This window comes from Mauremys mutica, chromosome 14 (genome assembly GCF_020497125.1).
Source record: "Mauremys mutica isolate MM-2020 ecotype Southern chromosome 14, ASM2049712v1, whole genome shotgun sequence".
NCBI lineage: Eukaryota > Metazoa > Chordata > Testudines > Geoemydidae > Mauremys > Mauremys mutica.
The window spans coordinates 7,303,311-7,326,333 of NC_059085.1; the positions used below are offsets into that span (position 1 = coordinate 7,303,311).

Genomic DNA, 23,023 nt, shown 5'->3' on the forward strand with positions numbered 1-23,023 from the left:
CAAAGTCACACGAGCTGGAAGTAGCAGCTAGGCCAGGTGCCCTCTGCCAAAGTGGACTCCTCTCTAAGCCATGGCAGGCCTGCCTGGGTAGTCAGGCAAAGCAGAGAAATGGGATCTGCTCGGACTGAAAACACCAGCCAGGTTCCTTTGATCTGTCTTCTAGTTCCTGAGCCTTTAGGGCAGTCACTTCATGTTTCCAAGCTTTTCTTTGCAACCAGGAAGCCTGGAGTTTACGTTTCTTTTCTTTTTGTAATGAAAGCTAAGATTCTCGTGCAATCAGCTGACTCCAGCAGCTGGGGCTTTAAGAAATACAACAAAAATCAGGAGAGTTGCCACCACTGAGTGCAGGTTCTGTATCCAGAGTCCATTCCCGGTGCACTGAGCAATCCAGCTCAGGGTCTTCTCCTTTCGTTCAAATGAATAGAACTTGCCTGTTTGCAGCCAGCCAGCCACATCTCCCCTCGGTACGGTGTCCACCTGAGATGATCGGTTCAGTGATTAATTTACCAGGGAATGGAGCTTGTGTTTAATCCATGCCCTATCACTCAGCCTGCAGAGCAGACGTTTTGAACTTCGGCCTTGGTGCCCAATCCCTGATCCTTCTCCTCTTGTGCAGGTTCTGGGGGATCATGCTGAATATGCTGTTGCTGAGTTGGGGGGTGCTGCAGGGAATCCAGGCCATCCTCACCTCTGACCTCAGCAGCAGTCACCTGTCAGAGATGCACCCCAGTCTGGATGGGGCAGACAGGTCCAGCTACCCCAGCCTTCTGCGGAAAGTCAAGGAGGCACCCGTGGGGCCCGCAGGTGAGTGTTTCCCTCCCACAGGCTGCCCTGTCTCCCTGACGAGAGCAACGACCCGTGAGCTAATTGGCACATGGCAGTGGCCACAAGCAGCTCTGCCACTCTGTTCCAGTTTGCAAGCAGGAGGTCAGACTAGATGATCGTGATGGGCCCGTCTGGCTGTAAAGTCTATGAGCCTAGGAGAAGAGAAACCATTTAGAGAAATGCAGCCCCTCGTCCTGGGAGAGCCCAGCGTCCCTCGAGGGGCGTGATGTTCAGAACCACACCCAGGGTCTGCTGTGTCAGGAGAACAGGTTCACCCCTGCGTTCCTGCCCCAGCTAGGGGAATGTCTCACTCCCACAGGGCAGGAACACAGTCGGTCCCTGGTTGGCACAGCATCCCTCACAAGCTTAGTCATTCCCATGGCAACATTGCATCCCCTAATTAGCATAGCCACGCCCAGACTTGTAACTTGATACCTGGCTGACTCTGACAACTTACTGCATGTTATCCTATGGGGTAAATACGGACCCTCCTGCCCTACAGGGTCTCCCCTATCCCCTGTGCACGGGGATCTGCAGGGAGCACTGGGCAGCGATGGAGATCCCCTCCTGCCCTGCAGGATCTCCTCATTACAGCTGTGACTGACAAGAACTAAGAGTGTAACAATATTGGACTCATTTTCCCTTGTTCGGATCTGTCACTCCCAAGCCTGCTGGGCAGGAGAAGTGCCACCGGCTCCCAGCTAACACAGGAAGGGTATGATAGAGATCTTGGTGGCTTCTTTCCCATGGGACTCAGCCTGGGGCATTGAGATCTGTAGGCCGCACCCAGTGAAGGTGGTGGGCAGATGGGAGCTGTTCTGTGTGTGTTTAGGCACATCTCAGATGGGTGAGTCCTTTGCACCTCTGAGGCACATAATTGTTTAGTGACATTTGTGACCATTCAATCTCTCCCTGTCCCCCTTCACTCTGGGGTGTGGGTGTGGGTGTGTGGGTGGGGTGGGGTCGGAATGGAGCTCTGGCTCAGCCAGTCTCCAGGAGCCCATCAGCAGCATCCGTCACCCTGTCTGTATTTCACAGGGACTTTGCCAAGGCCTGGGTTTGACAGGATGGCTATGGAGCTCCGCGTAGCTGATGAGGACCTCATGCAGGAAGCCAGTGTACTGGAGCCAGAGGTAAATTCCTATCACCCCTGGGGGGTTACTAACATCGTCTCACCGACTAGGTGTATTCTGAGACATGTCACAGATTCATAGATTCTTATGCCAGGAGGGACCACTGTGATCATCTAGTCTGACTTCCTGCAGAGCACAGGCCAGTGTTCTGCCGCTGAGCAATTCACTTCTTGCCACACTTTTGTGCTCCAGAAGCTGAGTTTCATTGCTACTTTTCACGGTTGTGAAGAAAATCTTATACATGATTCTAGTGTAACAAATGCAGTATTGTCTGCCTGAGTTTGTAGAGAGCCTGAGACAAGTGCTGTGTGAGGTGCGAATGACACCATTCATCCCTATGACGTGTTCATTCCCGAACCTAAAGATGACAGTTTAAATGTCAATATTGTTCATTGCTTCACCGCTGATCATTTTAGCAGAAACATCCAGCAAATGACTTCCCACATTCTCCTGGTGCCCCAAGCCCTAACTGTCCCTATCATCCCCTGATGCTAAAACCTCCAGCTTTCCTATGCCTGGCAACTGCTGAGGTGTGTTATGGGTTATCAATACAAAAATCCACAGCACACTGAAAACTAAAATGTGAGGCGAGTATAAAACAAATTGAAATCAATAGCAAGATAACCAGCCCGGAGGCTGCTGCATGGATTGGGTCACTATCTGTTTACATGGTTAATTCATTACAAACCTCACTATTATCTGAAGCTACCACCGAATGTCACCAGAGTCTAGGGACCTTGCTGCAGAGAACATGGGGCCTGGACTTTCAGGCCAGACTCACCAGGTTTGTGTACCCTCCCCTGGAGACAGGGGGACATACCCTGACAGAGTGCGCCCTGGTGCAGGTGTAGTTCAGACCCTCTGGAAATGGATGTCATCTTCAGGGCACACTCTTCCCCCACCCCCTGGAGCCAGTTCTGGCATATGCCTGTGCACCTGCTCCATGTCCTTTTCTGGAGATCTGATGAAACCCACGTGCAGCACGGCACCCCTAAATCAATCCAACTTCAGTGCAAGCACAGCACACGTTTAATCCTCTGCCAGTGGGGGTGCCAAGAACACACTGAGTGGTTCACCATTCATGTGCATGGTTGTCCTGTATGAAACCCCTTTTCGTTTGCTCCTCCTGCAGGTGTTGTCTGCTGCACTGGAGGCTCAGGGCCGAGAGGAGCGCTCTCCACGCAGATGCGTCCGCCTGCTGGAATCCTGCCTTGGGCACCAGCTCCCCTGCTGTGATCCTTGTGCCACCTGCTACTGCCGCTTCTTCAATGCCTTTTGCTATTGCAGGAAAATCAATGCCACATTCCCATGTGGCAAGAACTAGCTTTGGCTTGTTCCCCGCCACCCTCTTTTTTCGCTCCTTGGATTAGTAACTGTTTTTCCTTATGCCCATGTGCCCTTTGCAGTTCCAATAAACGATCTACTAGTAAATAGTGTCACCACGTTCAGTTGTTCCGCCCCTGGCTTTTTCTTTGCCTCTTACAGGGATATTCTCCTTTAGCAGGAAACAGCAAATATCTTCATGACCATTAGCAAGAAACATGTTAGAGAGACCTTCTGTGTCTGATTTAGGGAGTGCTATCTCAGAGAGGTGACTGCTGGGGAAGGCAGGGGCTATCTATCTAGTCTTGTGAGAGTGCTGACAGCCATGTCATCCGTGTCCTGTTTCCACCAGATTGCCTGTGGCATGGGAGTCTATGGACTTTCACAAAGAGCTCTCTCCACATTGGAGGTGGAGCGGCTGGAAAGCAGAAGTGGTTCCCGTTTCGGGGGAGCAGCCATCCTCCATGGCACACAGATGGTCTCATACAACGTTTGAAATCAGGTGACCTCAAGAAAATCCTCACAAGTCCACCATGGTGATGTAGAGCAGACCAGTCAGGCTCATAGACCATGGTGTTTAAGGCCAGAAGGGATCATCATGATAATCTAGTCTGACCTCCTGCACATTGCAGGCCACAGAACCTCACCCACCCACTCCTGAAACAGACCCCTAACCATTGCCTGAGTTACTGACGTCCTCACATCATGGTTTAAAGACTTCAAGTTACAGAGAATCCACATTTACATTAGTTTAAATCTGCAAATGACCTGTGCCCCATGTTGCAGAGGAAGGAGAAACCCCCCCCCAGGATCCCTGCCAATCTGACTTGGGGGAAAATTCCTTCCTGACCCCAAATCTGGCGATCAGCTAAACCCTGAGCATGTGGGCAAGACTCACCAGCCAGACCCTGGGAAAGCATTCTCTGTAGTAACTCAGAGCCCTCCCCATCTAGTGTCCTAGCATCAGCCATCAGAGATATTTGCTGCTAGCAGTTGCAGATCGGCTACATGCCCTTGCAGGCAATCTCGTCATACCATCCCCTCTGTAAACTTATCAAACTCAGTCTTGAAACGAGTTAGTTTTTTTTGTCCTCATTGCTCCCCTTGGGAGGTTGTTTCAGAACTTCAGTCCTCTGATGGTTAGAAACCTTAGACTAATTTAAAGCCTAAACTTGTTGATGGTCAGTTTATATCCATTTGTTCTTGTGTCAACACTGGTGCTTAACTCAAATAACTCCTCTCTCTCTCTCTGGTATTTATCCCTCTGATGTTTTTATATAGAGCAATCATATCTGCCCTCAGCCTTCGTTTGGTTAGGCTAAACAAGCCAAGCTCTTTGAGTCTCCTCTCATAACTTACGTTTTCCATTCCTCAGATCATCCTAGTAGCCCTTCTCTGCACCTGTTCCAGTTTGAATTTACCTTTGTTAAACACGAGAGACCAGAATTACAAGCAGTATTCCAGACTAGATCTCACCAGTGCCTTGTATAATGGTACTAACACTTCCCTGTCTCTAGTGGAAATACCTCCCCTGAAGCATCCTAGGACTGCATTAGCCTTTTTCATGATCACATGGTGGCTCATAGCTATCACATTGGCGGCTCATAGTCATCCTGTGATCAGCCAATACATTCAGGTCTTTCCTCTCCTCTGTCACTTCCAGCTGTTATGTCCTAAGCTTATAGCAAAATTTTTTGCTTCATCAAATGCCTTACTGAAATCCAGATAGATTAGATCTACCGCATTTCCTTTGTCTAAAAAAATCAGCTATCTTCTCAGAGAAGGAGATCAGATCAGGTTGGTCTGGCACGATCTACCTTTGGTAAATCCATGTTAAATTTTATCCCAATTTACCGTTCACCTGGATGTCCTTACCTACTTTCTCTTTCCAAATTTGTTCCAAGACCTTGCACACAATTGGAGTCAACCTAACAGGCCTGTATTTTCCCAGATCGCTTTTTCCCCCTTTCTTAAAAACAGGAAGAATATTAGCTCCTTGAGACTTAACCCAGGAGCCATATTACGAATCTCCCAACAGGGCTCATTATACAAAGTGAGGATACTGATGTAAGCACCTTTAGATTGGTGTGACTGTGTCCACAGTAGGGGATGGTACCAATTTAACTACATCGGTTTCTAAAATGTTAAAGTGGTACACACACAGTGTGAGAGATCCCCTCTCCCTCAATGGCTGTTGCGCCCAAGGCTAATTCTGCCAGGAAGAAAGAACTGGTTAGCACGTGTATAATTTAAGCCAACGCTGCCAAGGACAAATACTAATGTGCCTAATGTATTCATGCAAAGATTAATCTAAAATGGCAAGTGAAAATGAACTTAGTGTTTCTCTCACCCTACTTCCTATTTGTGTACATCACAAAAAAGTCACAATTGACTTAAGAGAGGCCCAGACCGGGCACAGAAGGTGCAGAGCATACTTGTAGGGGCACAGACAGGGCTACAGAGTGGGAGGGAAGTCTATTTATTATTATAGCTGGTTGGTGACACTTGGGGAGAACCATTTTCCACTGGAGAATGCAGCTCTGTTGAAACTGAAACGCTTTGTGAAATTGTGTCAATCTCATCAAAATTTTGGAGAAAAAATGGGATGGGGGGGAATTCTAACAATGCTGAAACATCCTTTTTGGACATTTTTGGAACCAAATATTTTCATTTTTTGTTTGAATCAATGACGCCATGTTTTGAAATCTTGAGATGGTTTGTTAAATGGAATCTCCACCTTCTGCACAGCTCTTGTTAATTATCAGTGTCCCAGTAGGACTTTGAGGCTCCCTCCAGGATGGGAGGGCTATTGTAGTAGCTGCTGTACACGCTAATACATGGTCCCTGCCTCAAAGCACTTACACGCATGATGGATGATGGATCAACCGATGCAACACGCGCAAAGTGATCAGGGCAATGGGGAGAATGTCATGTTAGTTTCACAGGGCAGGCTGGTTTCCCTTGTGCTTCTTTAATACCCACATAGGGATACACAGCTGGACATTCACATACTGTACAGGCGTGAGCCTACATAGCACAGCACAGCCCTCTATTTATACCAATGGGAGTGACACCCACCCCCATCAACAACACCCCACTGCCTCCTCCCATGCCTCTACCCCAACCACTACCATCAACCTCTCCCCTTGCCAACAGCCCCGCCCCCACCCTGTGACTACCCCCATCCTGCCAATGGCCCCCAACCCCTGCCCCCAACTCCTCTCCTGCTACTGCCCCACCCCCTGCCAACAGCCCCACCCTAGGACTACCCCCATCCTGCCAACAACCCCCACCCCCTGCCAACAGCCCTGCCCCCAGCCTGCCACTACCCTCCCCCTGCCATTAACCCTTCCCTTGCCAACAGCCCCGTCCCCCACCCTGTGACTACCCCCATCCTGCCAACAGCCCCCACCCTGCCACTACACCACCCCTGCCAACAACCCCACCCCTTAGCCTGCCACTACCCCCTCCCTGCCAACAACCCCGCCCCTTGGCCTGCCACTACCCCCCTCCCTGCCAACAACCCCTCTCCTGCCACTACCCCACCCCCTGCCAACAGCCCTGCCCCCAGCCTGCCACTACCCTCCCCCTGCCATTAACCCTTCCCTTGCCAACAGCCCCGTCCCCCACCCTGTGACTACCCCACTCCTTGCCAACAACCCCGCCCCTTGGCCTGCCACTATCCCCATCCTGCCAACAGCCCCTCTCCTGCCACTACCCCCTCTCTGCCAACCCCTCCCCTTGCCAACAGCCCCGCCTTGTGACTACCCCACCCTGCCAACCACGCCCACTCCCTAACAACAGCCCCGCCCCCACGCTGCCACTACCCCCGCCCCCCGCCAACGATGGCTCCACCCCCCGGCCGAGCCCCCGCGGCCTCCTCGGCCAATGACTCTCCCGACTGCAGCGCCGGGCTCGCGGGGGCGGCCGCGCGCGGCGCATGCCGGGATCTCCCCCCCCCCCGCCCGTCCCCGTCACGTGAGCGCAGTGCGTGTCACGTGACTCGCCGCCGCCGCCGGGTTCCCTAGTCGCCCGGAGCGAGCCGGGTCCGCGGCCGCCGCCATGTCGAGCTTCCCCGAGCTCTACTTCAACGTGGACAGCGGCTACCTGGAGGGGCTGGTGCGGGGCTTCAAGGCCGGCGTGCTGAGCCAGGGCGACTACGTGAACCTGGTGCAGTGCGAGAGCCTGGAGGGTGAGTCCCGGCCCGCAGCGCGGTCCGGCCCGTTCCCGGCCCCGGCCTCCCCCCGCAGCGCGGTCCGGCCCGTTCCCGGCCCCGGCCTCCCCCCGCAGCGCGGTCCGGCCCGTTCCCGGCCCCGGCCTCCCCCCGCAGCGCGGTCCGGCCCCTTCCCGGCCCCGGCTCGGCCCCGAGTCGCTGGGGCTGCGCGGCGCCGCGGCGGGGCTCCCGGGAAGGCAGCCGGGGCCCGGCGGGTGGGTGCGGGGGCGCCCCGGGCTGTTACATAAACCAGCCCCCCCCCCGGCTCTGCGGGCTCGGGCCGCCCCAGCTCCAGCGGAGACCCGGGCTCCGCGGTGGGGGAGGGGCACGGCCCGTCCCCTCGGGAGGGCAGAATCCAGCCTGGAAGCACCAGGGCTCCTGGCCTTCACCCGCCGGCAGCGACTGGGGCAGGGAAGGGGGCTGAGGCCTCGCTCTTCACCCTTCTCCTAACCCCAGAGCAAGGGGGCATCGCAGAAACGGAAAGGAGCAAGTTTATACCTCGCCCAGGGAAATACTTGTTTGTGCAATTCACTGGAATTCGCTGCTATTGGATATCGGAGACCGAAAGCTTAACTAGAGCTTTAAAGCATAGGCTGTCTAGATGGCTAATACACCTCTGACGTTTTGGGGTTGATGTGAATCTGCATAGCTCAGGGCATGAGCCAGCCCCTAGGGGCTTGTCTGCATGGGGAGGTTATTCTGGAATTGGGTAGTGTGAATTCAGAGCACTATAGCTATTCTGGAACTAGTGCACAGTAGTTTATTGCAGCCAGTTTCTTAAGTAGACAAGCCCTAACTGATAGAAATGAAGAAGAACCTTCCTGTGGGTTATCCCACTGCTGCCTTTGGCTGGATGTTTGCACCTTCCTCTCAAGCAGTTAGTCAGGTCGCTCTTGGAGGCAGACTAATGGAGTAGATGGACCACTGGTTGGATCCAGTCTGGCAATTCTAATGTTCCTGTGAAGACCTAAAAGCTGGAAAGGAATTCCCTGAGTTGCTAGCGTGTACTGTTCTTTCTCATGTATCAGAGGGGTAGCCGTGTTAGTCTGGTTCTGTAGAAGCAGCAAAGAATCCTTATAGACTAACAGACGTTTTGCAGCATGAGCTTTCGTGGGTGAATACCCACTTCTTCGGATGCAAGACATTCCTTCTCATATTGACCTCTTTCTTACTGTCTGGGGTGCTCTTTAGGCCTGGTCTTCCAACACTTCACATGCCTCCATCCTGTTTCTCACTCCTAATCAGTGGGCGTTCTTCTGTATGTGTGCCTGATTTGAATAAGGTTAATATTAGAACTATTTAATGTAACCTTAGTTGTGATTTGCTTAGGTTTTAATGTGTTTTTAATTGTGCGTAATGATATATCTTCTTCTGAATTGCATTTAGCAACCTGAACTACCAGTAATGAGGGCTCTTGTGTGTGAATTTACTAGCTTTTAAAAAGGAATCCTGAAAGTTTAAAATCAGGCAAGTGTATGTTGAAAATGCTCTGAGCGTGTGGAGTTTTATACAATACTAAGCATCTAGCATTTAACACAAAAGCTGTTTGCTGTATACAAGCTTTCTGTGGCAGAGGAGTCTGTCCTGAAGAGTTTCTGGTACCTTTTCCTGCAGAGAAATGTGTGAAGGTTTTTCAGGTGAATTGGTGAAAGGGTTTTTGGAAGTGAAGGGTGTGAGGATTTTACATACTAAAAGGTACTGGAATCACCTGAGATACAGTGTGCATTTTAATTTTTAATCCCGCTGGAGTGCGGTGGTTGCCCCATGCCAGGAAGAGGAAGGGTTAAAGCAGGCCAGAGGGAGCCTGTGCAGAACCCTCCCATTAGAGCAGGGTTCACTAAGTGAGCCCTTTGGGAGGTGCCTTGTTGCTGTGGCCAATCAGGGCCATCAGGGGCCATATATATAAAGGGCTGCTCAACAGAGCAGGGGGAGTCTCTCCCTGGCCTCCTAGGGAGAAGGACTGGCTACCTAGGAGCACCATGGCTAGAGCCTTGCTCTGCAGTGTAGCAGAGCAGGGGGAACATCTGGCTGACCGCTGCCAGACTGAGGCCCTGGAGGAAGGGGAGATAAGGTGCTAGGGCTGCCCCCACTTGCCATGCGGGTAGTGGCAACACAGACTGCAGTTTGTCCCTGGAGCAAGGGACTAGACGGGTGACTGCAGCAGGCCACTGAGGCAAGTGGCTAACTGTAGACTGCTGGGTCCTCTGAAAGGTGGGGAGACTGGGGCATAGTCAGAGGGCTGTGGTCTGGGGAGTGACGCGGGTCCCAGAGTGGTGGAGACAGCAAAGTGGGAGTAGACGCTGAGTAGGCGAGCAAGACACCGCCGGAGGAGGGCGGCTAGTGCAAGGACTTGAACTAATTCCAGAACGGCCAGCAGGAAGTGTCGCGATAGGGAGTCTGGCTCTGCTACACCCCCTTTCTACACAGTCTCTTTCCTTTGTGAAGCTGAAAAGCATCTGGTCAGCTTCACTCTGCTTAGGGTGAAGCTGGGGAGGCTGACTCAGAAATGGAGAACGTGTGGGGAGAAGAGTGGGAGAGAGACACCTTTTGCAGTAGCCAGGAGTGTTTGGAGTGTGTGGGAGAAGGTGGAGAGAGAATGCATCTCCCTGTATCAATCAGGTTGTTTGGGCAGTGAGTGGGGGGGAAGTGTGCTGCAAAATTCAGACTCCAAGCAGCTGGAAGCTGATACAATATACAGATCCTCTGAACAGGGTCTAGGAGCAGCACTTTGAAAGGAATCCCAGCAGCTTGGGAGGGTTGGCATCTTGCCTGGTTGATACCCTCTCTGGGGTCTGTGGGTGGGGGTGGCAGGTTGGTATCTCTTGTATTGCTCTTGGCTAGCAGACCTAGTTGAACTCTTGCATCATGGGGGCTTTAAAATGAGATTAGGTATCTTTCTAAAAGACCTGCCTTATTGCAGCTTCTGGGGAAAAGTCTACAGCCTGGGTATCCAGGAAGTCAGATTAGATGATCCTAGTGATTTCTTCTGGCCTTGGTAACTGAAGCTGGGAAGGAAAAGCAGAAGAGAAAAGCTAGGATGGTGCAATAAGTGGGACTTTTTGAGAAGTATTTGTCAAATACATTATCTGTTAGACTTCCCCAGTGTGTGTTCAGTAATTCACATGATAAATGCTGCTTGTGGCATTCAACAGCTACCTCTGGGAGATCATGTTTTCTGATGGATTTATTATGCAATGAATGTGGGAGAAACTTATCAAATGAATGTTTGTCTGGCCAGCCCATTACTGAGATACTAAACTGTACCCAGATACATTATTGTACATTGCAGAGGACATGTCCTTGGGCAGGGTGTGGCAGCACAGGTATTTTTACTCTGGCTAATAGACTAAGTCCTCAGGCTAATACGGGTCAGGTCAGTTTCTTTTCAAGACCTGTTCATAACAGCATGGTGCATCTCCTTGGCATGTTTTCTTTCTTCCTCTGGGGGGTTCTCTGTGGCATCCATCACTGTACTGCCTCCCTGTGCTGTGTGCTCTTTCCCCATTTTATCTCTCACTGTGCCACGCCAGAACCATAAAGTTATGTGCTCTCTTCCCTAGAGTTACTCTTGTATCTCTGTATGCAACCAGGGTTGGCATACGTTGCCAAACCCAAGAGCCAGAGGAATGACCTTGCTTGCCAAAAACCAGTGTAAAAGATAGGGGCTCCACTTCTCAAGGGAAGTTCAGAACCCATTTTTCTTCCATCCTTCCCTCCCTTCCCCATTAAAGCTTCTGGGGAAAAGGGCGGATGCTGGGATTGGCTGAACCCAACTCAGGATTTTGATCTTTTATATCTACTTCCATCTAGTTTGTGTCCAGTAAACTTGAGTCCTCCCTCCCTTAGGTCCTTCTGGGTGCTGCAAGGGAGAAAGGAATATTCATTCTCTCTCTGCCCCTTCCCACTGCAGAGCCCTCTGATGCAGGATGGTGGGTGCATGGCTACTATTCTACTTCTCTGGCTGATTTGCGATTAATCTCCTTCCCCTGGCTTCTGTTTTTAAATATTCTCCATTCTCTGCCTCTGTTCATTGCTTTGCTGAGCAGCAGTATAGAGTGAAATGGACGAGTGTTGTTGGTTTCACTGCTTCCTACAGGATTTTGAAAAGCAACAGCCCACAGCTGCCAGGACTATGGCCAGTTCTATGCATCAGTTACACTTGGATTGCACTGAAGGATCTTCATGATTCTAAGAGCTAAAAAATCCCTTTTTTCTAAAAAACCGAAAGCTTTAATTCTGTGGTAGCTGATAACATTTGCCATGAGAAACTTCCTGTTCACTGCAGGTGAGCATGCTTTTTTTTAAACCTTCAACAAAGGAACAGATTGTCATATAGGAAGTTCTAGAGCTGGGGGTGGGGGGGGGGAAAGCCAATGTACTAATATTTAAAAAGGGTAAATGGATGACCTGGATAACTATAGGCTGATTAACCTGACATCAGTCCAGGACAAAATCATGGACAGACTTGTGGGATACAATCAGTAAAGAAAGAAATGCTGATAGCATAAGTAACATGGATTTATGAAAAATGTCTTGTCAGATTAACCAGCTGTGTGGTTTTTTTGCCCCCCAAAATGTTCAAGTATGGTGGATAATAGTAACTGTTGATATAATATACTGGGACTTCTATTACACATTTGACTTAGTCCCACGTGACATCTGATTAAAAATTAGCCCCCCCCCAAAATGTAGCTTGCTAAATGGATTAAAAACTAGCTAATTGATAGCTCTTAACAAGTAATTGTAAATAGGGAATTGCCATCCAATGGGAGTATTTCTAGAGAGGTCCCATGGGGATCTGTATCTGGCCCAATTCAATTCTATAGCCAATGATTTGCAAACTTTACTACCAATGATCTTGTTTTCTTCCCAGGCGACATAAAATTGGTGGTGTGGTAAATAATGAGAAGCCAGTTTAGTTTCATAGAGTTGAAGGCAGAACAAACCATCAGATTATCCATTTTGACCTGCACACCCCACAGCATCAACCTCACCCAGTGCCCCTGTGTTGAGCCCAATAACTTGGGTAGATGAAGGGATCTGAGTCGTCAGGAGGCTAAGTTCTTGTCATAGGCAGAGGGCAGGAGAGACCAAGATACCATTAAAGCCCAAGGCCTCTACAGTGTCAGGGAACTGATAAGGTGAGAGATGCCCATGCAGTTCATGCTCCATGTTGCAGAAGATGGGTGTGGGGGATGCATGGGCCTCACCAATCTGATTTGGAAGAGAATTTCTTCCCACCTCCAACTCAGGTGTTCAGGCTGACCCTGAGCATCTGAGCAAGACTCACCAGATAGACATCTTCCCTTTCCACCTCAGAGCACCAGCCCACCCTGTCCAGCATCCCATCTCCAGCTGTGGCCAGCCCTGATGCTTCAGAGGAAGGCAGGAAAAAACCCAGAACACATCTGACCAATTGTGCTTCAGGGGAGGGAAATTCCTCCTTAACCCCTGCAGGGAACTAGCTGAAGCTCTGAAACCTGATACTGGATTACAGTCAGTGTCCTAAGGCAGAGCTGCAAGTGTTCAGGGCGTTGCAGAAATTCTGTTCTCTCTGTGGCCTATGAAGGGAGAGGATGAACAGTGGGATTAATACAGATTCAGACTCCAAGGTCATAAGAAACCAAGGTCATCCAGTTCAAGGCCTTGCACACGCAGATGGTAGGATTTCTTCCAGAAACTGTATTAAAGCTTGTCTTTTAGCAAGCTATCTAATCTCAGACTCCAGCTGATGGAGAGTCCACCACCTCCCTGGTAAACTGTTCCATGTTTAATTACCCTCACTACTAGGAAATTGCATCTTATTTCAAAGCTGAAACATCCCCCACTCTTTTTCCATGTGTCTGAGTGATCAAATCACCTCTCAGCCTTTCCTTTGATAAACTGAATAGATCGGGCCCTTTGTTTTTGGTTTTGATTTTATTTAATTTTTCTTGGTATTTTATCACTGGTGGTTACCACAAAAACAGGTGAAAATTAGTGCAAAAAACTATTAATTTTTCTGGGTAAAAAATTTTTTTTTTGTGTGTGGACAGAAACATGGGGAAAAAAGTATTCAGTAGATTAATGCTTTGAATTCTGTTCATCAGTGTGGTTTGCTGAAGAACTAAAACAGAACTCAGAGCACAACGCTGCTGCTTCTGAGTTTAAGAAAACAATATCTCTAATCCCTAAATAAAACTTCTCGTTTGAATAAACTGTTTACTGGTGTAGACTTAGAACTGTTGTTGGATGTAAATATTTATAGGCTAATTGGGCCACACCATTTGCAGCGCATACACTCAACTTCATCCTTTTCTCCTGTTTTTGTTTTTTTAAATCTTCCAAATGCTTCCTTGTGCTCTGCAATGTATTCTGACACAGATTTTGTTTCCTTCCCATTTTAATGTGTCAAATTATGCAGTGTACTGTATTTTCCTAATTAAAATAAGTTGTTTATATATTCAAATGATATAAAAGTAGGGTGACAGTTGGGGGGGGGGAGGAGAAGGGGGAAGAATACTATTAGTAAAACCAGGGCATTTTTCGGTAAAAATCGGTTTAAACTGAAAACGAAGGGGTTTACGAACAGACAGCTTAAGGCTTGTTTTCCAGCCCCTGGGGCATTTGTGTGGCCCTTCTTTGAACTCTCTGCACACTTTTTGAAGTGCAGACACTAGAACTGGACACAGTATCCTATTGTCTTATCTGTGCTGTGTGTAGAGGCAAGCTCGCTTCCCTAATTCTGCTTGATATTCCCCTTTGATACAGCAAATAAGTTCATTAGCCAGTTTTGCTACAGCATTGCACTGACAGCTCATGTTGAGGTGATAATCAGTGATGGTCCCCAAGTCCTTGAATCACTGCTTTCCAAGTCAGTCCCTACCCTGTAGGTATAACCGGTGCTCTTGGTTCCCAGAGGTATTACCTTCCATTTGGTGGCATTAGAACACTTTTTGATGCATTTAACTAGGCAATTCAGATCACTAACAGTAGCCTGTCCTCATGAGTTACTACTCCACCGATCCTTGTTGTGTGCAAACCTTATTAGTAAAGATTTGATATTGTATAAATGATTATTTAAAATTTAACATTTTTATCAGCATTGAACAAAGAATCAATCCCTGGCAGACCTCGCTAGAAACAGCCCTGCTCAGTCACATCTTCCTATTAATAACTGCTTTGAGATCATTCAGCGAGCTAGTCTTTAGTCCTCCTAATGTGCCCTGTTAATTCGATGAAAGTTTTTTTTTTTTAATCAAAATGTTATGTGGTACTAAGTCAAATTACTTAGATTTCTCCAAGGCTATTGTAGTTGACTTTATCAACTGGACTTGTAATCCTGCTCCTCCCTCCCACCAAAAGCAGGCCCACCTTCTGTGAAACTGTGCTGACTAGCATAGGTGCCGACACCGTGGGTGCTCCGGGGCTGGAGCACTCCTGGGGAGAAATTAGTGGGTGCTCTGCCTCCACTGGCAGCCATGCATGAAATCAGACTAGATTACAAGCCCAGAAGGGACCACTGTGATCATTTAGTCTGGCCACCTGTACAGCACAGGCCAGAGAACTCCCCAAAATAATTCCCAGAGCAGATCTTTTAGAAAAACATCCAATTTGATTTTAAAATTGTCAGGGACGGAGAATCCACCGCATCCTTGGTAAATTGTTCCGATGCTTAATTACTCACTGTTAAAAAAATAAATAAATAAATAAATATATATATATTCCTTAATTCCTGAATTTGTCTACCTTCAACTTCTAGCCAATGGATTGTTATGCCTTTCTCTGCTAGATTGAAGATTCCATTATTAAATACTTGTTCCACATGTAGATGCTTATAAACTGCAGTCAAGCCACCTTTAATGTTCTTTGTTAAGCTAAATAGATTCAAGGAACTCAGTCACTACAAAGCAGGTTTTCTAATCCTGTAATTCTCATGGCTCTTCTTTGACCCCTCTATAATTTATCAACCTCTTTCTTGAACTGCGGGCACCAGAACTGGACACAGCATTCCAGCAGCATTTGCACCAGTGCCAAACGTAGAGGTAAAATAACCTCTCCACTCCTACTCGGCTTCCCCCTGTTGATGCATCCCAGGATCGCATTCACTCTTTTGGTCACAGCGTCATGCTGGGAGCTCACATTCAGCTGTTTATCCACCACCACCCCTCCCAAATCTTTGTCAGAGTCTCTGCTTCCCAGGGTAGCTGCCCTCCTGTAAGTTTAGCCCATGTTCTTTGTTCCTAGATGGAAACGTGCACGTTTAGCCATATTTCAACACATGATGTGATCATAATGGTCCCTTCTGGGTTTTACACCTGTGCATTATTGTGTTTCCATCATGTCCATTCCCTCCCCCATATCTCAATTAAACAGTCCCAGTCTTTTCATTGCCTCTTCATGGGGGAGGTTTTCCAGGCTTGTAAAGGGGTTCACTCACCGCAGGAGTGCCTACTAATCTCCAGGTGGGGCATCTTTCACTTTGGTGCCCCTGCTGACAGTTGCTCCTTGCTGCGCTGGTCTCTTTTGTAACCTGGCCTCCAGACAGTTCACAATCTTAATGTCCGCGCCTTTTGGGGTATTGAAATTCAGCAAATAATTCCAAGACTCATAGGTGCTGACTTCTGCTCACGCCAGTGGGTGCTCTACCCCCATCTGCCCTGGCCCCACCCCGGCCCCCATTCTAACCCCTTCCCCAAAGTCCCTGCCCTTATTCTGACTCCTTCCCCAAATCCCTGCCCCTCTGCCCAGAGCTTGCTACACTGCCAAACAGCTGTTTGACGGCAGCAAGCGCTGGGAGGTAGGCAGAGGAGCAGGGACGTGGCACGCTCGGGAGGAGGAGGTGAGGTGGGGAGGGGACCTTGGTGGAGCACCCACACATTTTTCCCTGTGGGTGCTCCAGCCCTGGAGCACCCACGGAGTCAGTGCCTATGCCAAGACTTTGCGTCAGATCTCTGGCCTCTGACTCTGGGCTCATGCCACTTTGCCAGTGGCTGGTAGGGGAACCCAGGCCCTCCTCCTATTTAGGGTTCCAGCTCAGGGACCCTATAACCGGCAGCCAAGGTTGCACAGCTGAAACAGGCTGTCAAGTGTTATGAGCACAGCATGTGACTGAGCACACACTGACCCATCACTTTGAAGTTAACTTCTATTTCCTGTGCACACATTACATAAGACAACTGCCGGTCATTCATTATAACAGGGAGAGAGAAGCTGAAGACAGTGTAGTTAATGTTGTTAGTTTCAGGCAGTGTCTCACATCTTTGACCTTAAGGTTGCCTGAACACAGTTGCATACATAATGTAAAGGCAATTAAGGCATGAAAGGGACTTGTCACCTACAAGCTAATTTGCTTGCTCCTAACAGGACATAGGTAAAGGCACAGTGGTTAGAGAGGGCTAGCCGAATTACCATTGTACTTTGTTCTCTTTATTGAATTTATCTTGTTGATTTCAGACCAATTCTCAGATTTGTCAAGATCCTTTTGAATTCTAATCCTATCCTCCAAATTGCTTGCAGTCCTTCCTAGCTTGGTTTAGTCTGCAAATTTTATAAGCACACTCTCCACTCCCTTATCCAAGGTCTTAATGAAAATGCTGAATGGACCAGACCCAGGTCTGACCCCTGCAGGATCCCACGGGGTACACCCTCCCAGAATAACAGCAAGGCACTGATAACTACTCCTTTAGTACAATCTTTCAACCAGTTGTACACCTGCCCTGTAGTAATTTCTTCTAGACCACATTGCCTTAGTTTGCTTATGAGAATGTGATGTGGGACTATCAAAAGCATTAATAAAATCAAAATGTCTCATCTGCGCTTTTCCTCCACACCCACTTGGCTAGTGACCCTGTCAAATTCCAGCTCTCTGGTTTTCCAAGCACTACCTGGATATGATCTTCTTTCTACTGATCCCTCCATCCCTGGCTGCCTCTCTCTCCTCCTCTGACTTTAATCCATTATTAGCCTTTGGCTTTTACAAGGAATCCTACAAAAGGTGGAAACAGGGATAAATTCCGAAGGAGGAGTACAAACGAATAATGTAAGCATGTGGGGACAAAATCAGACTAAGGCAAAAATGTTATACCCAGCAAGGGACATCAGAGGTATTAAGAGGTTGTATAAATACAATAGGAACAGGGTGGATTTGATTTAAAACATGATTTAAATTGAGTCTTCCTGACTAGTGATTTAATCATGGATTTCTACATAAAAGTGCATTCTTGCTGGTTGTTATAACCTTAATACATATTCTTCACAACTCAGAGGTAGATGTCAGTTTCATTTTTAGAAGATACATGCTATACATTTTTAAAGTGATTTATTTTGAAAACTTTTCAGATTAGTTTTACAGCTATATCAGAAAATGAATGATTGGTTATTTCATTTACCAAAGGTAATTGGAGCAGCTATTTATGAAGTCACTGGGAGGCAAACTATCTCCAATTCAACAGGTTAATCATTAATATTTGGAGGATTTTCTTGCCATCCTGTATTAGGAGGAGAACATCACCAGTCAGACATTTACATTGTTTTATTTAACTAAAACAACATTCTGTAATCCAATTTTTTTCTTCAACAGCAAACATTTTAACAAAACAAGCATTTGAATTTAAACATTCAAGTTTTTTAAAATCAGGTTTGTTTTTCTTAAAATTGTTTAACTAAAATAGTTGATTTTAATATATTTTTTTTTAAACTTCATTTATGTCAGCCAGGTCCACATGAGAAACTTAAAATATTGGCTTCTGCAGCTAACTCAGTCGTCTTCAACTTCATTTTCCTGTTTGTTCATAATCTGGAAAAGAAAAACAAGCTTTCCTGCTTTTTCAGGTCCCAAACAATTTTTTAATTTGGAATGAATTAGTCCAAAGGAAGAAAATATTCTTTCTACATTGGCAGAAGAAGCCACTGCTGTTAAAAGTGAGATTATCACTTCAACAGTCTCTCTGAATCCAAATGCTTAAGTGACTTCCACTTGTTCACTGGTGTGACTTTCTTTAAAACATCATCACCAAACATATTTCTTGAATGGTTCTTATTCATGAACTGGGTCTCTTATGGACTGCTGCCATTATAGGCTTTCCCTTCTAGTGAGAGAATCGTCTGGTAGATCTCAAATCAACGAAGGCTACATTCAGAAAGACCTCACGACTTCTGGAATATTCTGCTCAAACACTTTCACTTTTGTTTCTACTGCCAGTCCCTCCCTTCTCACATTTAGCTCCAGACTTCTCCTTGTCCAGATCCATTCCGCCCCCAACAATCTTCTGTTCATTGAACTTTTTGAAACTTTGCACTTTTAGAGAGAGGTAAGAGATTGACTGGGTCTCTTACACAAATTTGCAGAGGGACAATACGGTGTTGAGGTCTGTTATGTCTCATCTCTATATATTCTTTCTTCATTGAAAAACATTTTTGCCGTTAACACGCATGTTATCTCCGGAGACACAAATCCACAGTTTGAGAACTGCAAAACTAAGCATCTCTGAGGGTATCTTCTAGACTGAACACTGAGTCCCATTGGGTAGATAGAAAGATTAACTTAAATAATCTATACAGAAGCCACCGGATGCCCATAAAAATGGGTCCCTAATCCATGAATTATTGGAACTCATTTACAAAACTTTTCTTAAACATTACATGAATATATTCCCATACTATAGAATTAGAATTTATAATCCCTATTCCATGATGAGATACATTATAGCTCAAAGATATCTTAATTAAAACGCTTTAGATTTTTTCCCTCAAAAAGCATTTTATCAAAAAAAAAACAATTTAAATTAAACTTTTTTTTAAAAATTTTTAAATCATTGATTTTTATCCACTCTGATTAGAAACGAGAGATGCAATGGACCCACATTTCTCTTTATCAGGGAAAGAGCTAATAACAGATTACATCAAGGTGGTTGGTGCCTGTTTTGCTTCAGTCTTTAATAAAGCTTAATGGTGACCAGATACTTAACACAATTAATATTACCCATGAGGGGCAAGGGGAACACAAGCTAAAACAGGGAAAGAACAAGTTAAAGAATATTTAGATAAGTTAGACAGATTAACTCGGCCTGGTGAAATTCACCCTAGAGTAGAGTACTTAAGGAACTAGCTGACTCAATCTTGGAACCATTAGCGATGATCTTCAAGAACTCCTGGAGGATGGACAGGCAGGGTACTGGAGAAGGGCAAACATAGTACTAGCTTTAAAAAGAGGAACAGAGAGGACCTGGGGAATTAGACTGTTGGCTAAACTTTAATACTCAAAGATACTAGAACAAATATGAAACAATCTGTTTGTAAGCACAGAGGATAATGGGGTAATAAATAAATAATAGCCAGCACTGATTTGTCAAAAACAAAGTATAGTTATCAATGGTTTGCTGTCAAACTGGGTGGACAGACCTGATGGGATTCTGCAATGGGCTGTCTTGGGTCTGGTGCTAGTCAAAAGTTTTATTAATGACTTGGAGAGTATACTTATAAAACTTGCAGATAACACCAAGTTGGGAGATCCTCCAAACACTTTGGAGGATCAAAATAGAATTCAAAAGGACCTTGACAAACTGGAGAATTGGTCTGAAATCAGCAAGGTGAAATTCATAGAGACAGGTGCAAAGTTCTGCGCTTTGGAAAGAAAAATCAATTGCACAGATACGAACTGAGGAATAACTAGCTAGGCAGTGCCACATTTGTCGTACCTGGAGCCCTCTGGTTGTTCTACTCAATCACTTTGTCAAAATTTCACAACAGAACGTGTCATCGCAATGGCAAACAGGCAGCCCGGTCTGCAGGCTCCTGGTGATGGCATTGGAAATTTGCTTTAGCTTTAGTTCACTGCTCTTAGTAAGATGGTGAAAGGAGAGAGGGGACTTGCAGTTCCTGCTGCTGGGATTGCATGCTGTCCGTTTCGAATGCCGTGCCCTCTACCATGTTCAGACGGGATGTGTGGTCTAATGATCCCAGCGTGTTTCCCCAGCCTTCTAAAGGAGGCAACTGATCATTGTTTTCTCCTCCTGAATATTCCCTGCCCAGGAAGCCTTCCCTACCTTTGATGCAAAAGCAAATGAAGGTTATTTTTACATCTTTAAATTAATCTTATTTTTAGCATCAAACTCCTGGGGCACGGACTAGGAAAGCTTGTTACTATCCCGTTTCATTGTGTGGACAGGGGCTTGGCCATCGCTCTGAGAAGGGTTTTATTGGAACTCTCCATGCTTAGAAAAGAATTCAAGTTTAAATACAGACCAGCGAGAGCCTGCTAGTAACTGCCCTTCCTATGTAGGCTTGTGTGTCGCGTGCAGGTGCACGGGATGAATATCACTGCTCTCTGCCCTTCTCACCAGTAAAGTGTAAGTCCTCATGTCCAACACAAGGTGGCGCTCATGTACTTCTTATCTGGCTCTGCCCAGTTCTCCTGCGTGCTTGAACTAAGCGTATTGGAGAGATGTTGTGTCCCTTTGGGGACGTTGTCCGAGATAAAGGCTCCTGAATCTGCTGTCAGGATTCCCTTCAGGGCTACTAAAAGCTGCTGCTTACAGAGTTTGCCTGGAGCAACGATGTACGGTGCTCCCTCGGCGTGCCCAGTTTCTGCTGCTCTAGAACTATAAATGTTTGGCATGATTGCATAGCACTGTCACTGAACTGCTGGACTGCCTTCGGCTGTGCTGCACGGAGCTTCAGGAAGAACCCCAGAAATTCTCCAACCCTCCTAGAAATCAGTTGTCAGCAGAAAAATTGGGTTTCTTAGAGCTGCTCATTTGGAGAGAGAAGGTACGCAGCATCATCTGTTGCAGCTTGAGTGATCTCAGATTCTAAAGCCGAGTGAAGAACATTTTATAAAACCAAGACTATTGGGGAAATCTTATTTTAAGCCCCATTTCTCTGCTTATTCCATATGCAAAGATTTCCTCCCACAGTTGCTTCTCACTCATGCCTCTTCATTCCCTTGTGTGTGAACAAGGGGTAAAGTTGCATGCAAAAATGTTGTTAGGGTTGCTGGGGCTCAGCACTGCCCCGTGCTCCTTGAGCCTATCCAGAGCTCAAATGCTGGCGAGCCAGGGCCTTCCGAGCTAAAGTGACCCCTCCCTCACAGCCTTAATGCTGCCTCTGGGCTCCCTGTCCTGGGGAGTCGCTCAGGGACATCACAGTACCTTCCCCCCACCCCCGCCTCTGCCAGCCAGCAGCAGGTGTTGCCCAGAGCACGGCACGTGTCCGTGGGCTGTGTGAATAGGAAGGCTGACTGGGAGTTATGATGGACACAGACAGTGGCAGGCTGCATTGGGGAGAGGTGAATTGTGATAGTCCCAGTTCCTGTAGCCAGCCCCAGGGCGGGCAGAGTTAAGGCTGGGTTGTGTGGGAAATGTCACCCCAACTCAGTGTTTCCTGGCTTTGATATGGGTGTTGAATCAAATGCTCTGGCCTCTGCGAGGGCACGGGGAGCCTGGGCGGTGTTGGGCGCCAGCACCACAAACTCTAGTCAAAAGGGGGGAAATAGCCTGTCATTGTAATCCCCTCAGTGGTGCATCCCCAGGGCACTACTGGGTACAGGTGCTTTTGGTGCTTTCCAGTGGAATCTGTCACAAGGGCGTGAGCCCTTGCAGGGGTGGCCGCTTTTTAGGAGGAGCTGTTTCCATGAACAGGGCAGGAGTAACAAGGTGTGGCATGACCCACCTCCACTAACGCAGGAGCCTGGTGTGCAGTGCTCTGCCTTGACCCAAGCAGGCTCCACCTTTTAAAGGCACAGTGTCACTGTGGTTGGCTCTGATGCACATTAGTGGCACTTACGAGTGATTTTTCCAATGCAGCCATTGTGGGAGGATCTGTGGGACAGAAGGGCTAATGTGCACTCTCCTGTTCCTGCAGGGTGAGGGGATGTGTTTGTCTGTAAGGGTCTCTCATGGTCCTCGACTAGTGCTATTGTCGTAATGGCGTCCCCTGATGGCTTCCAACAAAGAGAGGATCCTGGAGCTACTGGACTCGCTGTGGGATTAATGCAGTGGGTGCCACCTTGCATCAGGCCCTGCTTTTCAACCACTTGTGGCAAATATGCCTATTTCTACACTGGAATTGCTGAAAGTTTTGATTTTTGGATTTACAATCCTGGGTTGTATTCCTTGAAGTTAAAATGTCGCTGTATCTTCCTCAGGGATGTTCCATGGGATTCTTGTTATGTGGTATCCACTTCCTGTCCTCAAATGTGGCGCAGTGTGCTATTAAATCCTTGTCACAGAGGTAGTTGCATTTCAGATGAATAAAGCTCTTATGTTTATTAACTGCCCCAAACTTTGTCAGACATCCATAAGTGCCTTCTTACCTGTCCGGAGTTCAGCAACACTCAAACCTCTGAACCAGGAAGTAGTTAAGATACACCCCATCCTTCAATGCAACATTAACTCTGCTCTCTGGAGCTGGCAGTAGTCACTGGGAAAGGTTTAGTGAGGGCGGGTGCAGTAAGCAGCTGTGAAGAATGACTAAGAATGTGCCATTGTTTGGTTCGGTTTTTGCTCCACACATTTGAATTGCAGCATTTATCTGCACGCACTCCAGTGGT

At 47.4% G+C, this 23,023-nt stretch overlaps 2 protein-coding genes across 2 annotated transcripts in view; both read left to right on the forward strand.

Annotated features, from left to right (window-relative positions):
• Positions 1–629: 629 nt before the first annotated feature.
• Positions 630–3,342, forward strand: LOC123349643 (agouti related neuropeptide). The gene is made up of 3 exons (XM_044987855.1): positions 630–804; positions 1,864–1,958; positions 3,091–3,342. Exons 1-3 carry the CDS (start codon positions 630–632, stop codon positions 3,280–3,282), a joined length of 462 nt encoding a protein of 153 aa, XP_044843790.1. The 3' UTR covers positions 3,283–3,342.
• A 3,916-nt stretch (positions 3,343–7,258) lies between these two features.
• The window catches only part of ATP6V0D1 (ATPase H+ transporting V0 subunit d1), a 75,227-nt gene continuing 59,462 nt past the window's right edge, over positions 7,259–23,023 (forward strand). The window contains exon 1 of the mRNA XM_044987469.1: positions 7,259–7,473. Within this exon, the coding sequence (XP_044843404.1) occupies positions 7,344–7,473 (130 nt within the window). The 5' untranslated portion in view covers positions 7,259–7,343. The remainder of the gene's footprint in view (positions 7,474–23,023) is intronic.